General features: G+C 42.8%; 1 protein-coding gene across 7 annotated transcripts in view; it reads right to left on the reverse strand.

Moving 5' to 3' along the window:
- Window positions 1–732: 732 nt before the first annotated feature.
- Window positions 733–22254, reverse strand: part of dennd4b (DENN/MADD domain containing 4B) — a 61446-nt gene continuing 39924 nt past the window's right edge. For 6 of the 7 annotated variants that reach the window (XM_078171299.1, XM_078171301.1, XM_078171300.1 and 3 more), the window contains 23 exons: window positions 20723–20789; window positions 19510–19568; window positions 18811–18955; window positions 18548–18723; window positions 17215–17315; window positions 16773–16988; window positions 15900–16045; window positions 14118–14251; window positions 13908–14022; window positions 12917–13123; window positions 12429–12557; window positions 11762–11906; window positions 11274–11429; window positions 10121–10355; window positions 9517–9817; window positions 9037–9141; window positions 8723–8898; window positions 6845–7001; window positions 6519–6758; window positions 5113–5209; window positions 4837–5035; window positions 4021–4079; window positions 736–1588 (listed from right to left, as the gene is read on the reverse strand). In XM_078171299.1, the coding sequence (XP_078027425.1) occupies window positions 1443–1588; window positions 4021–4079; window positions 4837–5035; window positions 5113–5209; window positions 6519–6758; window positions 6845–7001; window positions 8723–8898; window positions 9037–9141; window positions 9517–9817; window positions 10121–10355; window positions 11274–11429; window positions 11762–11906; window positions 12429–12557; window positions 12917–13123; window positions 13908–14022; window positions 14118–14251; window positions 15900–16045; window positions 16773–16988; window positions 17215–17315; window positions 18548–18723; window positions 18811–18955; window positions 19510–19568; window positions 20723–20789 (3511 nt within the window). In that variant the 3' untranslated portion in view covers window positions 736–1442. Of the gene's footprint in view, window positions 1589–4020; window positions 4080–4836; window positions 5036–5112; window positions 5210–6518; window positions 6759–6844; window positions 7002–8722; window positions 8899–9036; window positions 9142–9516; window positions 9818–10120; window positions 10356–11273; window positions 11430–11761; window positions 11907–12428; window positions 12558–12916; window positions 13124–13907; window positions 14023–14117; window positions 14252–15899; window positions 16046–16772; window positions 16989–17214; window positions 17316–18547; window positions 18724–18810; window positions 18956–19509; window positions 19569–20722; window positions 20790–22254 lie in introns of all 7 variants that reach the window. The other variant, XM_078171298.1, reaches the window with a different exon arrangement.

Genomic DNA, 22254 nt, shown 5'->3' on the forward strand with positions numbered 1-22254 from the left:
AGACTCTGCACAGAAGGGCTCACCAAAGGATTCACCAAAGTCACACAATGACACAAACAAACTATCTGATCGAGGTAGTGGTCGACCAGCAGCTCCTGTGGTTGGTGAAGTAAAATTACAGTTTTCATTGGTGGAGTCTGGCTTTGAAGAGAGCATCAATACATTTCACTTTCAGTTCAGTTCCCCGCCAGAAAGTGCCGTCTGCTTGTGAAGTACTGAGCTTACGACTGGATAAAAAAGACTTCAATTAATCAGGAATGTTCACTGTTTTTGGAGTCTTCATTCACTGTAGAGGCATGGGAGAACAATAAAGTTTTCTTTATGAATTTATCTAGTGATTGATATACAAACAATCATTTGCAGTGTTGCCTTTAAATGATGCGACTTGTTTGGTTGTTTTTCCTGATTTGAAGGATGATAGCGGTGTCTTCTCAGTTCCAGTATCCAAAGCGCGACTTGGCGACCATGATCTCAGAGGGAAAAGTTCAAAACCTTAAAACTTTGATGTAGCTTCATATTAAAACTGTCCAAGAGTCTTTGTCCTCTGGGAAAAAAAACCAACAGACCGAAGATTTGAAGTTTCAGAGACTTAAAAAATTTCAGCTTCTTGTCTGGTGATTTCCTCGACTGCCTGATAATGAACATTGACTTCTGACCTTATTTTCCCTTTTACAAACCAAACCTCGCTGCCTTGATCATGCTTACAATCAGACACACACACACACACACACACAGAGGGGTGGAGAGACGATCAGGAGTTTCCTGGACTTGTTCAACTCTGAAGCTTCTCATCGGGTCGTGTTGTGTTGATGCTCTGCTCTGCATTTTAATCCTTATTTGACCTTTTTTCTTATAAAATCCTGACTGCCAACCTTGGTCACACTCGGAACAGCAAATCTGACATCCTGACTCACTGTGGCTAAAACTTTCAGTCCTGCAGAAGATTCCCTCTGCTCTGATTTTAATCATCCAGATGTGTAGTTAAAAAAACAGGGAAAAAGAAAACGTTCACAGCGACACAGCTGATCCCTCTGGACATGCACCAACCTGAGCTTCCACCAGTTTTCTTGACTTCAGACGACTCCACGTTACAGACCGACAAACAGCTCTCGGCTCAGTGTTTTAACCCTTGGTGAGAGAAGTGTGTTCCTGTACGAGCTCTTCAGTCCAGATGAGCTCCGTCTGCTACAGCCGGATCAACTTTCAGGATCTTAAATGAAGACAAAGAGCTGCTGGATTCACATCGACGAGGCAAAGAGAGCTACAGAGGACAGGACGGAGCGCGTCACTCCGACGTCCACCAGGCGGCAGCAGAAAGGTGAAGAATACAAGCAGGTGAAGGCAGCAGGGATCCTGGGTTTGCCGGCTCTCCTCTTCTCCCTCACAGGGACAAACGCTGCGGGAGTCATCAGGGACGTGCGGGACGTTGTGTTCCTGGATCATCAGCATTCGAGTGGCGGGTGGAAGCTGCGTCTGCAGTCGACGGCTTTTGGGCTGGGAGGCTGAGCTCGCTTCTTGCGGAGCTCTTCTCGACCCAGAGTGCTGCTGAGCCGAGAGTACGCCGCCTTGTACTTCTTATCGAACGCAGCTGCAGGGAAACAGAGAGTAGAGCATTATTATTTTGTCTCGACACACACACACTTCATTTGTGTCAATCACACAGCAGCTAAGTGTGTACATCAGTGCTCCAATAAAATGTGCACTTCTTGCATAAAAACTTTGGGGTTAAATACATTAAAAGAGATTCCAATATTGGCTGGAAATTGTTGCCAAAAATTCCGTCCTTTCCCGATAGATATCTGCAGGATGCTGTGTTTTGGTGAGTGTGTTCCTGTGTGTTTGTACACTGAAGACAAACCCAGCTTCTCAAAAACTCAGGGCTGCCCCCTGATAGTCGACCAAACGTTAGTCGACCAGAAAGGTCATTAGTCTGCAAGATTTCACTGGATGCTTAGTTGCAGGAAAAAAAAAACATACCGTGAAACTCTATCAGGAGCTGCACCTTGTCAAAATAAATCCAAACCTATACGACTGGAGCATGTGTGACTTTACTTTGAAAGGACAGACACAGGAAGTGTCCACACTCAGCAGTCAGACAGGAGTCAGGTTAATTTCCAGGGCTGGTACCTGCGGTTATTCCACAGGCTAGTTAATAACATGCCGTTTTTTAGTTTTTCATTAGTTTTTGCAGATGAACCCTCCAGATTAGTGTTGTCACGGTACCAAAATTGGGACCCACGGTATGATACCAGTGAAAATATCATGGTTCTGAGTAGTATCACGATACCACAACGAAAATGAGGCAGATGTGCCTTTTGTCATTTATAAAAAGATAAATCACTTTTCTATAATCACATCACATATCACATCAATGATATTTCAATGGAATAAATTACTTATTGACTTATTCATACTTCAAAACCAGCATCAATCAGTGATTAACATAGGGGGGATCAAAATAAAATGAATAAATAAAATAAAAATCAACCAGCCACCCTCCTCCCCTGACAAGTAAAGAACAGTCCCTAAAGTGCGGTGAGGTTTGTGGAGCGTTACCTGACACAAATAGAGAAATGTGAACGGCTCGTTTCTCCTCTGACACGTCACATACCTGTGTGCCACCACGGCTTGGTTGTCCAGGTACTACTGGGCAGTCATGACAACAAGTTATTCACCTGGAGCCGGACTTCTCCGTCGCCGATAAGCCTATGGTCGCCGTATTTGACAGGAATACATTCCTGTCTGTGTCTGTGACCCCCGTTCAACCCACAACTGGCAGGATTCGCCTTTTGTTTCTGCTGCTGGTTGAAATCTGTACTGGCAAAGCATGCTGAATGATTATTTTGCTCAAACAAAACTATTTTTAGTCGCAAATGCGAGTGCAGTGATGGACAGAGTAAAATATCGCCACACTGCCGACATTTTACTCTGTCCGTCACCGCGTGCTGTTTGATTGTGTTATCAAAACACGTCGCTATTATTCGGCCTTGCTTTTAACTTATTCCACCGAATACCGAATGTGTGTTTTTTTGCAATATTCAGCTGAATATATTCGGTTACCGAATATTCGGTGCATCCCTAGTAGCTACATGCCCATTAGCCCACAGCGTCATTAACAGGCGGCTCGCTCAGCGTGTGACGTGCACTTGGAGATAAAATATAGGCCTATATTAATGAAGGTTCATTAGTACGGTTTGTATTTCTCTGTAATGTAGCACAGTGTTAACAATGTTACTGATACTATTCTTTCTCACACCTTCAACTCAAACCACCAAAATATATCATTTAATAATTACATTCATATCAGAAACATGCAGGAGACTAGTCCACTGATGGACCAGGATGATGAATACTGGTTGACTTGGAAAATTCTCAGTCAGGGGCAGGCCTACAAATCCTCAGGGACACTAAGGACCCTGACACACCATGCTGACGGTCTGTCGATGTCAGGCTATGGGTGAGCATATATTGCCCCATTTTTTTGCAGTGTGTTTCACACTGTTGGCACTAGTCGGTCGATATCTGCAGTTTTTGGCCAATATAGATTTTTTACGCGGCTTTGTTTTCAGCATAGACGCACAGTAAACAAGCTTAAAAGTGAAAGCGAGGCTGTTGTGGCATGCAAGAGTTCCCAAGCGTGTGTTTTTTGGGCGTGACTGCTGTACCCTAAGCTAAACCTCCTCCCCTCCTCTAACCAGTTAAACTCCACCTTGATTAAAGTTAGGTAGGTTTTTCTCCTGTTAGTTTCTTCCCTTATCAAAATGAGGGAGCAGGGGGAGGTGGAGTGTACGGCCCGGTCGTGGGAGAGTTCAGTCTGCACAAACATCTCTCCTTGGCTCTGCCTTCCCTGTGCTCCTTCTTACTTTTCTGTCCACTTGAACTCTTTGCTCCACTCGGCAACCCCCAGATGGCACTATCTCCCCACTCATAGTCTCAAGTGTGTGCATCAAGGGGTTGTAACATCTAGTCCTGAGCTGAACTGAACTATCTAATGAAACAGTTGCATCCAGAGAATCTTACCGACGTGATCTTTGCCCATAGCTGCCAGAGTGAGGAAGAGGAACTCTCTGTACAAACTCCTGTCAAACAAAACAAACACACAACACCCACCATCATTCAGATCGATGTCACATCACTGCGTTCAAAACTTACACTTTAAAGAGACATTCTGCAGTTACCCTGAGTGAGAAAATAAAACCTGGTGATCAACTTTCTGATCATATAAACACATGTACAGTACATGTACGTTGTGTTGAGAGTTTATGGAGAAATTACAACTCATGTGGAGGAAAACATGTATGCTTTCTGTCCTATTTAAGCATGAAGTCGTGGTGCACATTGGCCTCTTGTGGCCAAAATGAGTACTAACAAACACTTAAAAAAAAAAGATCCTGACAAAGAAAAAAATTCACCTGCAGAAATATTTTGATATTGTCTACAGATGTTCATTGTTTTAAGGGACCTAGACCTTTTTGTATCTGTTCTTCTTGAACCACAAACAGAGGAACAGAGGAGAGAAAACCATTCAGATTTATATCGGAATGGTTTTCTCTATATCCTCTAGAACATTCACATTTCACTTAATTTATTCCACCAGAAACTGTCCACTCTGGGAGCTGTTCAGCAGTAAAGAAAGTTCTCCTGCTTTAAGTAAAAACATTAAAACATATTTAAAAATGCAATGATGTCATATCGTGACTTAAATATTGTCTTAATATCATATCATGGATCCTCTGGTGATTCCCACTCCTACTAATGACGAGGGACAGGTTAACAGATCTTTTATCTATGCTCTGTGCAGTGTGAATATTTACATGGTTAAACACTAAACCGTACCTCTGCGTCCAGGCGGAGCCCGGCTGTTTGGCCAGTGTGTCCAGGAAGAGGGTGACGGCTTTGTGCACCTCGTTCATGCCGACCCAGCGCAGCACCTCCTCCAGGAAGGCCAGCGTGAACGGGTGGTTGTGTTTCCGCCAGCTGTAGCTTCTCATCGGGACGCCACCTGGTGGAGGACAGAGGAGGGAGGTGGAGGAGCCTCATTAAAAAGAGTCAAACACATTGTAACAGTTGGGGTTCTTGTTCCTGTGAGTGTGAGGTGTGTGCTCGTCTCACTGTGGATCCTCCAGAGGATGTAGAGGGGGGGCCACTGGTCTGTGTCGGGGGTCAGGGTGTCCCAGAGGAGCCTCACCCTCACTGCTGAGTTCTCTGCCTGGAAAACACACACGAGTAGAGGAAGAAAGTCTGTGCATCAGTGTGTTGATGTCTTTCATTTCAACATCTAACTTTATTTATTGGGGTCAAACTGTTTGATCTCTGCTTTGGTTTTAGGGTATCTAATATTTCTGGGCTGAATAAAGCTTCAATCACACAGAGAGTGTTTTGCAGGTTCCAGGCAGAGGGTACTGTGTGTAGCTCTGGTTGAGGGTGAGAGGCTGTCAGCAGATAAACAGAGATCTGTGTGGGTACATGAGACCCTAAAAAAGAGGCTGGATCATGGGGAGTACCACCAGTTGGTCCAGGAGCTTCTCCTCCATCATGGACGTTTACAGGCAGATTTTAGGATGACTCAGGGGCAGTTTGACAACCTGCTGTCTATCGTCAGGCCATATAGCTCTGGGTATCCAGCAACCACTACCACCAGTTTCTCCTCCATTGTTTACCAACTGTAAACTTGTTGTCGTGACCACCACAGAAGGCCCGCCTCTCACATCATCTGATTGGACAACGGGGAAAAAGTGGAGATGATGTGGGGCGCTTTTACGCTCTGAGTTGAAGTTTTTTCAACTCCAGGAGTTCAGAGTGCTTCAGCAAAAACGCCAGGCGCCTAGAGTGCAAACAGGAGGGACGTAGCGACGCAAAAACAGCGAACAAAAAGCTTCATTCTCATTAAAAACAATTACAAAAAGCCACCTCCAGCTGCTGAAACACTTTCTGTGTGATCAGGGCCTAAAGAAGCAAAATCAGTTTGTCACTCTACAAAAATATGAAGCTGTCATTCAATGACTGTTGATATTAAGATACGATAGGATAGGACACAACTTTATTTACTCAAGCGTCCGTGGGTATCTTGAAAGGTGCTTACAAATAATATTTGTTAATATTTTTCCGAGGGAAAATGCAGAGCAGAGGTTGAAACACAAAGTGGGAGAGAGTGGAAATCTAAAACCTGCAATAACAAATGTTTAGTTGTTTGTACTTTAACTTAGGATCTGAGCTGCTGTAGATGAAGAAGAATGTGAAGCTGTATCTCAGCAGCTTTTTGAATATTTTTCTGAACCGGAAAATCAGCTTTTGTTTCAGAAGTCGATGCGTGTTGAGCACGTTTATCTAATATGTAGCTGTCCGGTGAAAACAGAGCTCTTTGTCCAGTAAGTGTCATTTGTGAGCCTTTATTTCCATATGTTTTTATGTTTTTAGAGCTCTTTCTTTCTGTTCTTGTGCAGCTGCCTCTGAGCTGTAATTAGCTCAACCTTTTGTTACCGATGCCTCAGTGCTCTGTGTTTCAGACTATGTGCTACCTGTGTGAACTGGCTGACCAGCGGCGAGGCTTTGACCAGCTGCAGCAGGTTATTGGGCAGACCGAGGCGCTGGAAGTACCACACCAGGTTCCAGAAGATGATGGAGTGGTTGTCCAGGAACTGAGGCTGGGCCAGGACCGCCTCGCCCTCGTTCTCCAGCAGACTCTCCAGCTCCTTCCTCAGGACCAGAGGGCTCAGGTAGGCCACCGCCACCTGAGGGGTGCCGCCCACTGACGAACCCTGAGAGAGGCGGTTAAAAACTGTCAGTTCGACAGGAAGTACAGGGAGACGAGGGGATGAACAGAAACATTAACAGTGAGTGTTACCGTGGTGGTTCTGCTGTTCTCAGAGTAGCTGCTGGTCTCGGAGCTGGAGTCCTCACTCAGACCGTTACACTGGTGTCGCAGGGAGGCCTCCTGAGCACTGGGGGGCCTCACTGCGCTCTCCACCTCGTCCTCCACGTTCCAGTTGGTGCGCTCCGCACTGAGGAAAAGGACAAAGAGGAAGACTTAAAGGGTCAGTTTTTGATCTTTTGCAGTGGAGTTGTATGAGGTACGTATCCATAGTCAGTATTTTATCAACATGGCAGTCAGGAAGGTCACCGACACAGAGGCTAAGCAATACTTCTGTGGGAAAAATTAATTCAAGTGTACGCTATATTAACATTTTCACCGCTTTACCTTACTGTCAGACAGTGATTCCCAACAGGGAACTGAAGCTGTTATATCGCTCTCTGTAAAGCCAGACTCCACTGAGAAAACCAATGATTTAGCACAGCTGAACACAGGAGCCGCTGGTGACGGGTGTGACATGTAACACAACAGCATCAGCCTCTAATGTGACATATAACACATGCGTCAGCAGCACTTTATAAACAATACCATGGCATTAACATGTCAGGAACAATCATTTACCGTCCCTGTTATATGGCGGTTGATCTCGTCCTCTGCTCAGAGGGGAAGGAGCTCCTGGAGTTCGTTGTTTTCCCAGTGTGCAGACATTTTCAGCCGCTGTTGTTCTTCTGTGAGTTCTGCTAACTGCTGCTTGCTGCTTTTTAAATCCCCTGGTGGCAAATTTGCAAATCCTGGGACAGTGAAGAAATGACCCACCCTACTCTCTCTATGATTGGCCAGGTTGGTTGGACTGGGTAGGGTTAGGTAGGACCCTACATACCAGAGTGACGACACTTCCATTGACTCCTGTGGTATGATGAAGTTAAGCCTCACGCGCCCTCTAGTGGGGCATGAGGGCATTACCTTTCCGACCAGGAAACCCATTCACTTACAGTATGCAGTGAGCACTTGCTTCTAAGTTGATGAAAACAGCCTTGTTTTTACTTTTAGGTGTCTTGGTCATATTAAGTCATGCTTATAATTTGTTTATTTCAAAATGTAGAGAGTAACATTATGATAGACAACTGTTTGTCTTGACTCTATTCCTTCGCCATCCGAGAACATACAAACTCACCTCCTGGCAGCAGGTCGCACACGTAACAAGTCGTCAAAACGTCACACCCATGCTATCCGTAGTCACATCCTGTCGGCTGTCCCTTTTATACAGATGGTCGTTTTGCTGCTGTTACTATCTCCCATGCTGCCTTAAATGTGAGACAACTCTGCCCCCTATTCTACGACTGTTTCTTTTCAGAACAGTGAGGGGGCAGATTGGGGTGAAATTCCTGCCTTGAAGAAACAGTGTAAAAGGGGCTAATATCACAAACAAACTGATCAAGGCAGGGGTAGACCAGCAGCTCCTGAGAGCATAGATGGGGAACTGAAGCCGCTAAGGACTTCAGAAATTACTGTCGGAGATAAAAGTACAGTGAAAATATTCTAAATATAGTGTACACTTAAACTGATATTGATTTTAAAGTATGCCTCTGACCCTGTCCACAGCAGTGCATTGCTGAGCTTCTGTGTCAGTACTCCTGCCTGCTTCTCCAAACTGGGGGCGTGTCATCTGACTTCGACTGTAGGCTGAAACACCTCATACAGCCCCGTTTTAAAAGATCCAAACTATCCCTTTAAAACTGAGTGATGTTAGCTGAGACTGTATCTGACGGAGCTACAAATTTAGCTCTGTCATTTTTAAACAGTTGGTCGTCCTCGTTTCAGTCTCGCTGTCTGGAGAAAACTCTGGATTAGACACCAAACCACAGACGGAGGGCGCTGTGACAGATCGGGTTCACTGGTGGACGTCTTTACCTGCTGACAGGTCCGAGGTCACAGATCTCGGCGTTCAGGAAGGGCACGAAGGAAGCACAGCAGAACGGGCAGGACGAGTTCAGGTTGGAGTCGTCCGACGTCCAGCCGGCCATGATCTCCTCATCATAGACTAACGAGTTACAGCTGCGACACAGAGAGCAGCTGGACATCAACACCTGGACACACAGAGAGGGTGGGAGGAGTCAGAGGCTGTGACATCAACACTGAGGGGACGGTAACAACAGACCTGACTATAGGACGCAACAAAACCACGCTAACTGCTGCTGTCATTTCCTGACTAATGATCTGTTCACCTCAAGCCCCGTCGCCTCTTGGTTGGCGTCCCACGACCGGCGCAGAGGATAGGCGGGACTGGGCGTGTCCGTCAAGTCGAGGTCACTTCCTACAGACAATGAACTCTGAGAAAAGACGACATGGAGTCAGATAATTTTATTACATCACCACCACATGATTCTGTTTAACAAACATTAGAAGTCACAGAAAAATTATCATCATTTTTTCTTAATTTATTTTGATTTTTTTTTTTATTCATAGGAAATTAAATTTTAAAAAGATGCAATAATAGTTTACCTCTATATTTAAAAAATATATTCATTTAAAGGTGCTTTATACAAAAAAAACTGCTCGTCATTTTTCTGTTTTTGTACATTTTGCTTTTATGTTTGTACATTTTGTAAAGTAACCAATATCGAAACTGATATCTAACAGTTACAAGTTGTGTTTAATAAAATAAAGACAACAGGTCAGAATAAAGCAGATTCAAAGAGTCAAACCTCTGAGGTAGCGCTGACCAGCCTGTCTTTGGCCTTCAGCAGTGTTTCTGCCACTTGAGCTTTCCTGGACTGCCTCTGTTCAGACACTCTTCGTCCTATCCCCCCTCCTCCTCCTCCCCCCCCTCCTCCTGGTCGCCGGTCGTCAACGCTGGCGGCTCGTCGAACAGACACTCGATGTCTCGTCGGAGTGAGAAGCTGCTGGAGTTTCCCTGCCAGACCTCCTCGGCTCGGGGAGGAGACGTTGTTGTAGTTCTCGTCTACGACTTTATTTCTGCCGGATGAGTCTCGAGTCCCGGCAGGTCTGCAGGTCAGAGACGGATGAGGTGAGTTTAACAGAGCTACAACAGCACCAGTGTTAAAGGATACAGGGCCTGCGTAGGTGATGTTATTTTGTTGTATTTGCACTCTTTCCTACTTTATCTTATTTCACAAGCAAAACCAAAGCACGTTATGAAACATTAGAACGCCATAAAACATCTCAAACTGACATCAAAGACGGGCTGGAAATATGACTGAATAAAGCAGGTGAGTAAAGATCAGTTAATAAAAGATTATCGTATTAAAGAACAAACAGATTCTGAGGTTATTTTTCGTCTTAACCGACCTGCCGTCTCTCTCTGCTGGCTGACAGCAGTCTGGCTCAGAGTCGGCTGACTCTGCACACTCTTTGTAGAAGGTGGAGAGGCAGACTTGATTCCGCCGCACTAGAACACCACCGGGGGGCATCGGAGGCGGGGTGGAGGTGTCTCTGCGTCCAATCGGAGGCTTACGGGAGACTGCGTCACCGCAGCCGTTGGTCCCTGCATTGCGGAGGATGGTCTTCTTGCAGAGCTTCAACTCTGTGGCACAGAGAGGAGAAAGAGGAGTTAAAACAAACTGACAGAAACAGAATACTGGACAGTCTGTTTTACAGGAGATGAGAGAAAAAATGTGGTGTGGAGATAACAGAGAAGAACTGGAATAACACATGGTTCAAAGTCCTGGTGAGAGTTCTGTTGAAGGAACAAAATGTGACTCCTTTTCGACAGTCATGGGTTTGGTTTGGTTTGGTTTGGTTTGGTTTGGACTGGACCGTCAGCCCGGCGCGGCAGGGATTTGCGTTTCCATTACAACAGGGCTACCTGCTTGAAGGTGTGTCTTTAACTGATGACGTTTAAAAACAGCAGCTGACCCACAGATAAAGTCCCCTGTTATTTTTGCTGTGTGTGTTCTCCCACAGCAGGGCAGGTAAAAGAAGTTCACCTGTTGGAGGTGAGCTGTTTGCAGAGGTGCAGGAAGAGCTTGATGGCTGATAGCGAACATGAAACAGTAAAATAAAGCAGATATGTAAAGTAAAAACAGGATGCAGGAGAGAAACTCCAAACCACAGAGATTCAGTTAGAAGCTACAGACGTACTGAGAGCTGAACACACAGAGACTTTTAAAAACACCTTTCCCTCTGGTCTCCTGCAGACAGAGGGGAGGAGAGTCTCACAACACACACTGCTTGTTTGTGGGGAGAAGGCGGGTCGATGGGGGTAGGCTTAAGTCGGCGAGACGTCACCGCTACCCACTTAGACCTACTGCGGAGAAGGTCCGTGTCTAGCACGGCTCAGCGTGTCACGTCAAGTCTAAACTGATAATGGAAACTGGAAATCAGCGTGACATGGCGTGATTTGGAACAGCCAAAAGTGACAGCAGAAACGGCCTAAGAGGGTGATGAGCAGACAGATGATGAAGGTGAGGAAGAGGAGGACATGATGCAGTTTGTGTCTTACTGTCAGCCGGCGCCTTCATGCTGTTCAGACTGTTGCTCTTCACCAGCGAGCCCGTCAGAGACTCGTGACTGGAGCTTTCTGACAGACCGCTCCAACTGGACTGACGAATTAGAGTCGACTGGGGGCGGGGCCTCTGATCCAAGTCCATCATGGTTTCTTTTAATGGAAAGAAAAAAAAAAAAAACAATCAGAATTTTATCTTAAAAACAAAAGTTACAGCATGACTCTGGAAAATCATGTCTCTTCATCAAATGTATGCAGAAAAATACTCATCAATAAAACCATGCCAACACATGATCAGTGATGGAAGAAGTATTCAGATACTTTACTGAAGTAAAAGTACAACTACTGCTCTGTGAAAATACTCCACTACAAGTTAAAGCCCTGCACTCACAACTATACTTTAGTATGTGTCGGCAAAATGTGGCAGAAAAATTTAAAGTCAAGTCGAAGCACAGAAATAAAATATTGATAGAATATTTTCTGACCTCCTCGTGACCACACAGAGCCGCTCTTCTGACGCCGTTTGACTGGCTGTCTGAACTGGGCCACAGCCAACAGCACGTTCCTTAGCTTGGCCCAGCGGAGACGTCCTCCCTGATTGGTGGACGGCCACTTGCTCTCCAGCACTGCCTGAGGACAGAGGACATCTGATTACATCACACCTCTCTGTATCACATGCGCCCACTGATCTGAAGTCCAGTGTGTTTATATTTATACTGCTGTCTGTGCTGATCTGTAGTGTTGGGTACTCAGATCAAACCTCTGGTTGTTTACACTGTGCACATTATATCCCATTAGTGCACTCATACCTGCACAATATATCTTATCAAACTGTAAATATTGTAGTATATTCAAATCTTTCGATTTCCTGGTCCATCTACGTCCCAACCCTCACCTATGGTCATGAGCTCTGGGTAGCGACAGAAAGAACAAGGTCGCAAATACAAGCAGAGTTTCCTCTGTAGGGTGTCTGGGCTCAGCCTTAGAGATAGGGGGAGGAGTCAGACATCTAGAGGGAGCTCGGAGTAGAGCCGCTGCTCCTTCGTGTTGAAAGGGGTCAGCTGAGGTGGTTCGAGAACTGGATGTGTGCGTGCACGTGTGTGCAGGGCAGGGAGAAGACAAGTGTGTATTTTTGTGTGTATATTTTGAAACCTTGTTGTAGTATCCGTAGGTGATGGTGTTGGGTGTGATTCCAGCCTTCTTCATCTCCAGCAGGACCCGTACGGCGAGGACCGGCTGACCGTACTGACCGCACAGCTGCATCAGGATCCTGTAACACACCTGGAACACACACACACACAGACGTACACACAGTCACTCACACACTGTGGCTTCATAATTCATCCTCTCCATGGTAGAGTAACATGTATCAACAATCTCTGGATCTGCTTTTGTTTCCACTGTTCTCAGCACACCTTGGGGACGAGCTCCTTAAACTAAACCTGAGCTCTTCTCAAATGAGGCTCCAGGAGATTCAGCGCTGGTATGTGGTTGCCTCAAGAAAAAGCACTTTGCCAAGCATCTTTTTTCAAAGTGGTTGAAAATCTCTCAACTTCTCAGCAGGGCGCTGGTGTCATCACTGCTGCTCATTCTGCTAAGCTGCCAAGGCACTTTATATCAGGACTCCATCAGTGTCTCACCTCATCTGGCAGCACCACCTTGCGATTCTCCATGTGTTTGAGGACGTCGTAGGCCGTGTGCAGAGCGCGCACCTTCGCGCTCTCCGCCCGCACGAAGGTGGGCAGGTAGATGAACCAGAGGCCGTAACAGTGACCCAGCAGGCACTTGGACCACATGTCCGGCACCGTGGAGTACTTCTGAGCTCGCTTCTGGGCCAACTTGATCTCCTGGGAGGAAAAAGACAAGAGACATCACATCAGATACTGAAGAGGTGAACATGATAGAAACTCTCATTGTTTCCTGGAGGATCAATGTGGGATACATGCACTGGCATTATCAGACGTAATGTTTTTAAAAAGCAGCTTGAGAGGAGGAGTCACTGTTGAATATAAAACTAAGATTAAAAAAGGCAACGTGTCTTTCCACTTTGGAAGAAGAGGTTTAAATAATCTGGTTAAACTGGTCAGATTTGAAAATAACGTCTGTAGTTTTTACACTCACAGTCTGTGGCGTCTGAATATTGGATGAGCAGTGAAATATTGATAATGATTCATTAAAATGAGATGATACACAGTAAGACTGTTAACACGGTCTCTGGTCTTCATTCAGGGAAAACTGGGTCACAATGTAAAACCCACTCAGCAGTTCAGAGGTTGGCACCAAGTCTCTGCTCCTCTACTTAATACTGATTCAGAATGGGCCGTTATCAGTGACTGCCACCTTGAACACGGGCCTGTGTTCAGAGAAGAACTCTCATTAAATCAAAAACAGTGTCGTTTGCTATAAATGCCCTGGAAAAGGTGAACTCACCTCTGTCATGTCTATTTTTGTCTTTTTTTTGTTAAACAGTTAGTAGCATCTATAAAAAATGACATGTTTACTTTTCATAGTTGTCTTTTTCTTCGCTTACAGACTAGTTTAATACATTTAAGTTTTCGTATTAGCAGCTCAGACATATTTGTATTATTATATACAGTGTACTTCAGTTTGTGAAGCTGTGTGTTGGTGTACCTGCTTGGTGCGGCGGGGGGCGGGGCTGCTGGGGGCACTGCCCTTAGCTGGGACCCTCAGCTGGTCCTGAGGCCGGTCAAACAGCTCCGGCTTCAGTGTGGGGAAGGTTTCATAACTGAAAGGAGAAACGTGTCAGTATGTGTAAGACACAGACACACAGGGACGTGTTGTGGTGCAGTTTAAAGACCTTTATGATGGAGCATTGTGTACCTGTAGAGGGCGGGGCACTCGGACCCGTCAGGTTCCTGCGGTTCTTCAGGCGGCATGATGAAGACGGTGTGTTCTCCGCTGTGAGTCTCGTCCAGATCGATCAGCCTCACGTCCTCCGGCTTCTCCACGTCCACCTGGTGACAAATAAATAAATACACTGATGGTACAACTTATTACAGTGAAGTCATGTCTTTGGTTCGGTTTGACAGAAAAACTAAAGGGCTGGAGTCAGTTGCACAAAACATCCTTAAGTTAAGATGTGCTTTAAAGTCGTAGTTAAGGTTTCCTCAAAATAAAATTGGTTGCACAAAACACCCTTAAGTCTTCTCCTTAAAATTTCCTTAAAATGTTCACTTAAGTATTTATGGTGTTCTTCTTGTCTTGGTTTTATACTTAAGGAATCCCTTGATTGTTGCACAAAAGACCTTAGCAACCAAAGCAAGGTAAAAAACACTTAAGGTACCTCTGACTCTATCTTAACTGCAACATGACTGTGTCTATAGTGATGAATGAAAAACATAACACAGCCTGAGAAGAGTGTTCTGCGACCAGGAGAACCTGATGGATACACTTCTGATTTTACACTTTAGACGTGACTAAGTTAAATTTGTCGCTTCTTCCTGCAGTCATTTCCTGTTTTCTGGTATTTGGGACCAAATTTACTTTGAAGTTTATGCTTTCCATGATTGTATTCCTCCTGAAGTTTAATCTATTTTTCCTCTGACCAGGATGGTTTTCTTGTCTTCTTTTCTTCTGCCACTTTTTCACTGTCTAACTATGAGCCAGCTCTCGCAGTAAATGAGTTTTTCTTTAGCTAAGGAAACCTTTAAGGGATTCTGTGCAACCGTGTCAGTCCCTCAGCTAAGGAGACATTAAGCCTTTTAAGTGTCATACTTAAGGAGAAACCTTAAGGTGTTTTCTGCAACAGGTCACTGATTTTCATCAAACTTTGTGGAAGGGTGGAGCACAGGCCAGAGAGGAAGCCATTACATTTTGGAGTGGATCAGAATCCCACCAGGGCGGGTCACTTCTGTTAACGTTGCGAGATGAAGCATTTGGCCTCGGTTGAAAAAATACCATATGTCCTTAAAATCCAGTAGATGGTAGTAAAGTTCAACAGTGACAAAACAGCCGACTATAGAGAGGACTCCATGTTCACAGGTGCCAGTAATCCTCTGTGGTCGCCTTCACATGCAGCAGCTCAAATATCACACAGAGAGCAGTTGTTACGGAGCGCTCAGTGGTTTCAGGGGAGAACCGGTGCAACTAACGCCTTTTTCTCAAACTAAGGTGTGACTATGGAAACATAAATACACACATCACGCAACTAATGATACTCTTACTCACATTCAAATGTGAAGAGTCTGCAATAAATTTGTTTTTAATTTAGTTAAAAAAAACAACATTAAATTAGAGATTACTTTTTTGTGGAATTATCAAGTTAACATCGTGGTACTTTAGTAATTAGCCTTTAGATATCTTAGCTCAATATAACTGCCAATATAACTCCCTTAACTAATAACTGGCTTTTTTTCTGGGACTTTTAATCCCATCTCACGGCCTTCACTGGCAAATGGAGTTTGCTGATAAATGCTGCCTGACGACATTATAAAAAGGACCCGACAGAGGAATTAAACACTTTTCTGTCCGTTATGTTTGTACAGGTAGAATTGTGTCTTGATCTGAAGTCTCAGTAAAATACGTTCAGGCTGTGGGACGCTGTGAGTGATAATCGGTGTGATAATCAGTGATGAAACAGCGAATGCCAGTCGTGTTTCTGACCTTCTGGACGCACTCGTCAAAGAACTCGAGGCAGGCGTGCCGGGCGCTGACGAAGGAGCACTCCTCGATGAACTGCGTGAACATCTGAGTCCTCGTCAGCTGACTGTAGATCTTCTGCTGCGTCCGATCACGAGACTTCAGGAAACCTGCAGGAAGAATTCATCCATCAGTCATCGGTCACAGTCATCGGTCTTAAATTTATCTTCCACTGTGACTGAAGTTTGATAAGTAAACCTGATACATGATACTAATCCTGTGTGAGCTACTGTCCTGCTCCTCCTACTGTAAAGAAAGATTTGACAAAATTCTAGTTGATGTGTTTGGATTTTACTTTATTAGTTTCAATGCCTGTGACCTGTGTTTGTGCAAATGCTTGCACACAAACTAAGTTTTCTCCAGGTGGTAAATAAGAGTTAAAGTTGGTGCCACTATTGGTGGAGAACACGCTACGATATCTCAGTGAAAATCTGACCATATCTTCATGTTATCAACTGAACAATCCAAAAGGATGAATCTTAATAATTCTGAAGACAATGAGTGTTTGTGATGTACCACTATAAGAACAAAATCTAGACTTGTACAAGAGAAACATAAAGAGGAAGAGGAGGGACCATTTCAAAAGCCAAACTGAACATTTTTTGGCTCAGAGAAAAACAAATCAATAAGAGCTGAATCATGTGTTCAACACTAATCTCCTAAAATCTGACACACTGGACCTTAAATCCTCAACAAATTTTATTTTGTTGTCTTTAATAATGGGCTGCTCTGAATCCTTCTTCTGGAAATTAGAAAACTGTTGCATCACACAGTCAGTATCATCATGTTCTGAAAAAGTGAAAAGTTTGAAAGGATGATATGTCAGTGAGCGCTCACCCTGCAGGTTAAAGAGGGAGCTGCAGTCGGTGGTGGTGTCTGACGGCGCCTGGGTGATGGGCAGCAGGAAGGTTCTGTATCCTCGCAGCAGGCAGCTCATGAAGCGAAGGAACGCCTCCTGGATCTCCAGCTCCAGCTGCTTCTGACTCCTGTAGATCTGATCGTAGTCCGTCAACAGGAACTCCAGCGTCGCCTCCTCCTGACCGGGAGTGCAAACTGCAGCGATGAGGAGGAAGAGGAAAGAGGAACATTTTCTGCTCAGACGAACTCAGTCTGCTTAAGATGTGTCAGATATTTCATGTTTTAAAATGTGAGGACACAGCAAATAAAAAAATAAAATAAGTAAGAAAAAGGTGAACTGTGGAGAAATGTTAAACACAAAGCAGTTCTCTGAGTTCTGTCTCTGAGGCTCTCGTCTCGTCACTTTGTTTTGAGGACTCACTTTTCTCCAGGGTCTTGTGGAGGTTAGTCAGGGTGTTGAACAGCATCTTGCCGGGCTTCCTGGGTAACGATCGCCATGACAACGGCTTCTTGTCCTCTGACCTGAGACACGACACGAAGCAGAAGTCAGACGAATAGTTTCAAGGTGGTATTTGTTTGTTAGAGGAAAATGTATGAGTTTTAAAAGTTGTTAACTTCAGCATATTTCAGTAAAATATTTCACCTCAACTTAAAAGATAAACATAATTTTTTTTCACCTGGAAATAACAACATAAAATTAAAGAAAACACATTACTTGAACTACACATAATTTAGGGACATTATTTGCCCCCTTAATGTTAAATTTATTGTCTATATATTTATTATAAAAAAACAATTAATGAAATCAAAAATTCCTCGTCAGGTAGGTGGGGCGGTATGGAGGAGGGAAGCTGCCAAAAAAAATATATATATAAAAATGACAAAATTTATTTATTTATGACTTGATAAATAAATAAATAAATAAATAATAAGTCATTAAATGTACCAAATATTAATAATAATTGTAAGCATTAATTTATTTATATAATGTGACATAAATTCAAATTTCTGTTTTAATTTGCTTCTTTATTTATTTACCTTTGTATCAATGCCGCTTTTCCTTTTCATTAACAATTCTCAGAATTATTTTAATGTATGTAAAAAATGAATACATTTATTTAAAAACTAATTTAAAATAACAAAAAACATGCAAAACATTACAAACATCAAAAAAAATATAATAATAAAACAATAAAAATAAATAAAACTAAAACTAAATATGAAAATAAATGAATAGAGTAATTAATACAAAGGTAAAGAAGCAATATGAAACAGAATTATCCATTTTTGTCACATCTAATGAATTAAGTAAGGCATTTTTTTATTTAAAATATAATTTTTGGTACATTAAATGGCATACTATTTTTTTAATTTAGTCATTTATTTATTTTTGATTTTTAGTCTTGAAAGACAACCCTGCACACTGCTCTTGCTCAGTTTATAAGTTATACTAACATTTCGGTCCTTCTGGATCTTTGTCAAGGGTGTTTTAAAACAATAAAATACTAAACACTAGTTAAATACTTAAGGTCCAGAGGAACAGAAACCTTTGTATAACTGACAAATTTGTGAAGCTGAGCGAGGGCAGTGTGCAGGATCTTCATTTCAGGACTTAAGTGACACTGGATGTGCAAATATCTCTCTGTCAGCATCTTTTTTTTTTTAAATTTGCCTATGTCTCTGCCTCTGAGCTGTCCTTAAGAATCCTCATTCACTGGTTGAGCTCACGAAGCCCAGCACAATTATGGACTCACTGGAAGATGGTGTTGGTGTCCAGGTCGACACACACCACATCAGCAGGGGGGTCGTACAGGTCGAAGTAACTGGAGTGGACGCCTACAATGAAGGGCATCGGCGCCAGCAGCACGTCGGCCATCTGCAGCGGACACAGAGGGATGTAGGGACAGAGCCAGCGCAGTGGGAAACTCATCTGGAGACAGAGACACAGACAGATTAAGATACAGACCTTATTATATACAGTCAGTGTGTGTGTGTGTGTGTGCGTGTTAAGTCTTACAGAGACGAGGGCCTCGCTGACAGAGGTGAGGACGTCGGGGCGCAGTGAGTGCAGCAGCAGTTTGTGTTCAGTGAGGACGGCGAGCAGCAGTGTGCAGGCGTTCTCTGGACCGAGGTTCTGCAGCAGCTTCAGGAAGCTCGCACCACTGTCACACAAAAATTACAATTATTATATTATTATTTACAAATTAAATAACTGTAAATAAAAATAATATTTGTAATAATAATATTAATTTAAAAGGTAAATTAGGAAAAAACACAACAGAAAAAAATTATATAAATACATAAAATTATTAGTGAACTCATAATTAGAAAACAAATAAAGATAAATTACATAAGTCCAAATAGCACTAATTATTATTTATTATCAACGATTTTCAAATATAAATAAAAATAGAGTAAAAAAAATAATAGGTGCGGTGCTTGTCAGTTTTTAATCTTTACATTTTAAATACAAATATTCACTTTTCTTTTTTATAGAAACTTCAGCTTTATATTTTATCTTCCACACGTCAAGACATCCTACATCAAAACAGATCTCAGAACCTGCACACACATCACCACGTCCTTTACACACACACACACACACACACACAAACACGGTAATTACAGATGAAATCCTGTTTCTGTGAAGGTTGAATGCTTTTTTTAATCGTGAGTCACTTTGGATAAAAAGCGAACTCGACTGCAGTGAACTGACCTGAGTGGGAGCGGAGAGGAGACCGGCTGGCAGAGCAGCAGGTTGTCGTACGGAGAGAGCTGGAAGATAAATATACAGCATTATCACTGAATACATCACACACACACACAAACAAACAAACACAGCGACAGTTTTGGTTTCTACGTGATTTCACAAGTCATTTACTGTTTAATTTACAACTTGTTTTCAAAGTTTTGGCTTTCGTTCCTTCAGTTCAGAGAAGATTTTACTCACCAACTTTATTCCTGGAAGGTGAATTTAAATCAAACGTGGGCGCAGCAAGCCGTTAGACAGGTTTTATACAAATATACAGTTCATCTAAATCATTTATCAGGTAATAAAAGAGAAAGTATAAAATGACAGTTTGGATGATGTGTCCTCTGTGGATCTGACACTCTGAGTGGACTCTTCTCCAGCTGTTGTAGAGCTGATGTTGGTGAGTAAAATGTTCTTTTAACTGAACTGAATGATGGCCAAAAACTTTATTTAAATTTTCAGACATGTTTGGCTCAAGATGAAAAATTTATAATAATGATATCCAATGTAAATATTTACATTTAAATAAAATCCTGACACAAACAAACACAAAATTACGACCTGAGATAAAATCATCCTGCATGCAGCTGAGTGAAATCACATCTGAACCTGATAAATCATCTGCAAATTATTCTGTAATTGGAAGAATTATGTCAAGAAATTTTGTTTGCTAATTGGAGCCGATCACTGAAAGGGCTGTTTCTGATTGGACACAGTTACCAAGTTCAGGTTGGGACCAGATCACCGCCTACATCCTGTTGAAGGAGGAAGTGAAGGACTGAAGTCAGAAGGTGTAAAAGTCTGTGCTGGTTTCCTCTGCTGCTGTTTTTATAAACCTGTCATGTCAAATATGTTTTTTCTTTTCTGTGTGATTAGTATTTTATTGATTTCTTCTGTAAACACTGTCACATTTGGGTCAACAAATCAAATGACTCCTGCAGAAAATAAAATCAAAAAGTCATATGACTCAAATAATTAATTAAATACATAATAAAAACACACAAATCAAAGGTTTGTAGTTTTTCTTCTTTTCTGTGTTTAGGTTTGAACAAGCGGTTCTCTGAAAACTCTTCTGAAAAGGTTTTTTTTCTGCAATGTGGACTTTAAAAGTCGTGCATTATTTTTGATAACCTGATGGAGACCACACAGACAGCATATAGAAGGTTCGAGTCTGTACCTGAACGAGGATGCGAGGTCGCTGTGGGGAAGGAAACGGGACATTGTGCATGAAGCTGGAGACGTGTCTGCAGAGACAGAAAATCAGAAGCAAACAAAATCAGTATCGATAAAATCAAATATCAATCACATGTCTGAAAAATTCAAAATAGTTCATATCATGTAAAATAACAGGGAAATGTGGTTAAAGCGACCTTAGCTTGATCACTAATGTTATCACAAGCAAAACACTATTCTGAGTGGATCTGTCGGATGGTTAGCTTCACAAATTACTTCCTGCTAATGTGATCAGTGATTATAGCTTGTTTATTATGGCAAACAATCCTGATTTAGCCAACAATAACTCCAGATTCATGGACGTTTATTTGATCTGATGATGCTGATATCCTTGGAAGCATTAGTCACTCTGAATTTAAAAATATGGGTTAGGGGTCGACACATAATCGGCCTGGACGATTATCGGGGCCGATATTATGAATTTTTAGGGTTATCAGTATCTGTGATTTTTTTCCACCGATATGTCGATATACAGTTTTGTTTTCCTTAGCTGCGCTGTTTTGCCCCTGGTGTGTTTCTCACTGCCTGCATGAACCACTTTAGGCTCTTAAAAGCAAACTCAGGACCTACCCTTTTTAGCCTGGCTTTTAATTTAACTCTCCATTCATTTGTTTACTTGTCAGAGTGTTTTCCGAAGTGCTGCTGGCAGCTCCCTGTACTGTTTCACTGAAAAAGTTCTCAGAATAAATATGTGCTTCATTGCATTTGAATGTAGTGCTTTGTCAGTGTTTTTATTTTTTTATTCTGTGTCAACAATGATTTTTACAGAAGACAAATATGGGTTGTAAATATCGGCTATCGGTACCTCTGTTTCATAATAACTGGTATCGGCATCGGCTCTGAAAAAAACATATCAGTCAATCCCTAATATGGGTATCATGTAGGGCTGGGCGATATAATGACTTTGTACGATATATCGATATATTTTTAAGCAACATACTGTATAGATCCAGACAGGGGTGTCAAAGTCATTTTAGTTCATGAGCCACATTCAGCCCAAACTGATCTCAAGTGGGCCGGACCAGTAAAACCACTGCACAATAATCTATAAATAACAAAACCTCAAACAGTGTAAAAAAAAATATCCTCCATTTACAAACAGAGGATGAAGAGCCTGAGATGTTGTAATAAAAATATGAGTGTGTCTGTTGTTCAGTGTGCATATCTTCACACACTCACCCTCAGAGTTTGGCTCTGATGCTATGTTGTCAGTAATAAGGTAGCTCGCTCTCACAGCTGCGTCACTGATCTCTCGGCTATGGCTAAAAACAAAGTGCTATTTTCTCAGACCTGCCAACAGTCCACAAATCTTCTCTGTTTTCAGTTCGCCTTGCAAGTTCCTGTATTTTTCACGCCTGTTTCTGAGCCTGATAGTGGTGCTGAATAATATGTTGCCTGAGCACTGAATGCTGTGAACACACTGAGCACACTGGCTCCAAATTAACCTCGGTAAAGAAAAAGGAACTGGTCCATTTT

The sequence above is a fragment of the Epinephelus lanceolatus genome, chromosome 10 (genome assembly GCF_041903045.1).
Source record: "Epinephelus lanceolatus isolate andai-2023 chromosome 10, ASM4190304v1, whole genome shotgun sequence".
Taxonomy (NCBI): domain Eukaryota; kingdom Metazoa; phylum Chordata; class Actinopteri; order Perciformes; family Serranidae; genus Epinephelus; species Epinephelus lanceolatus.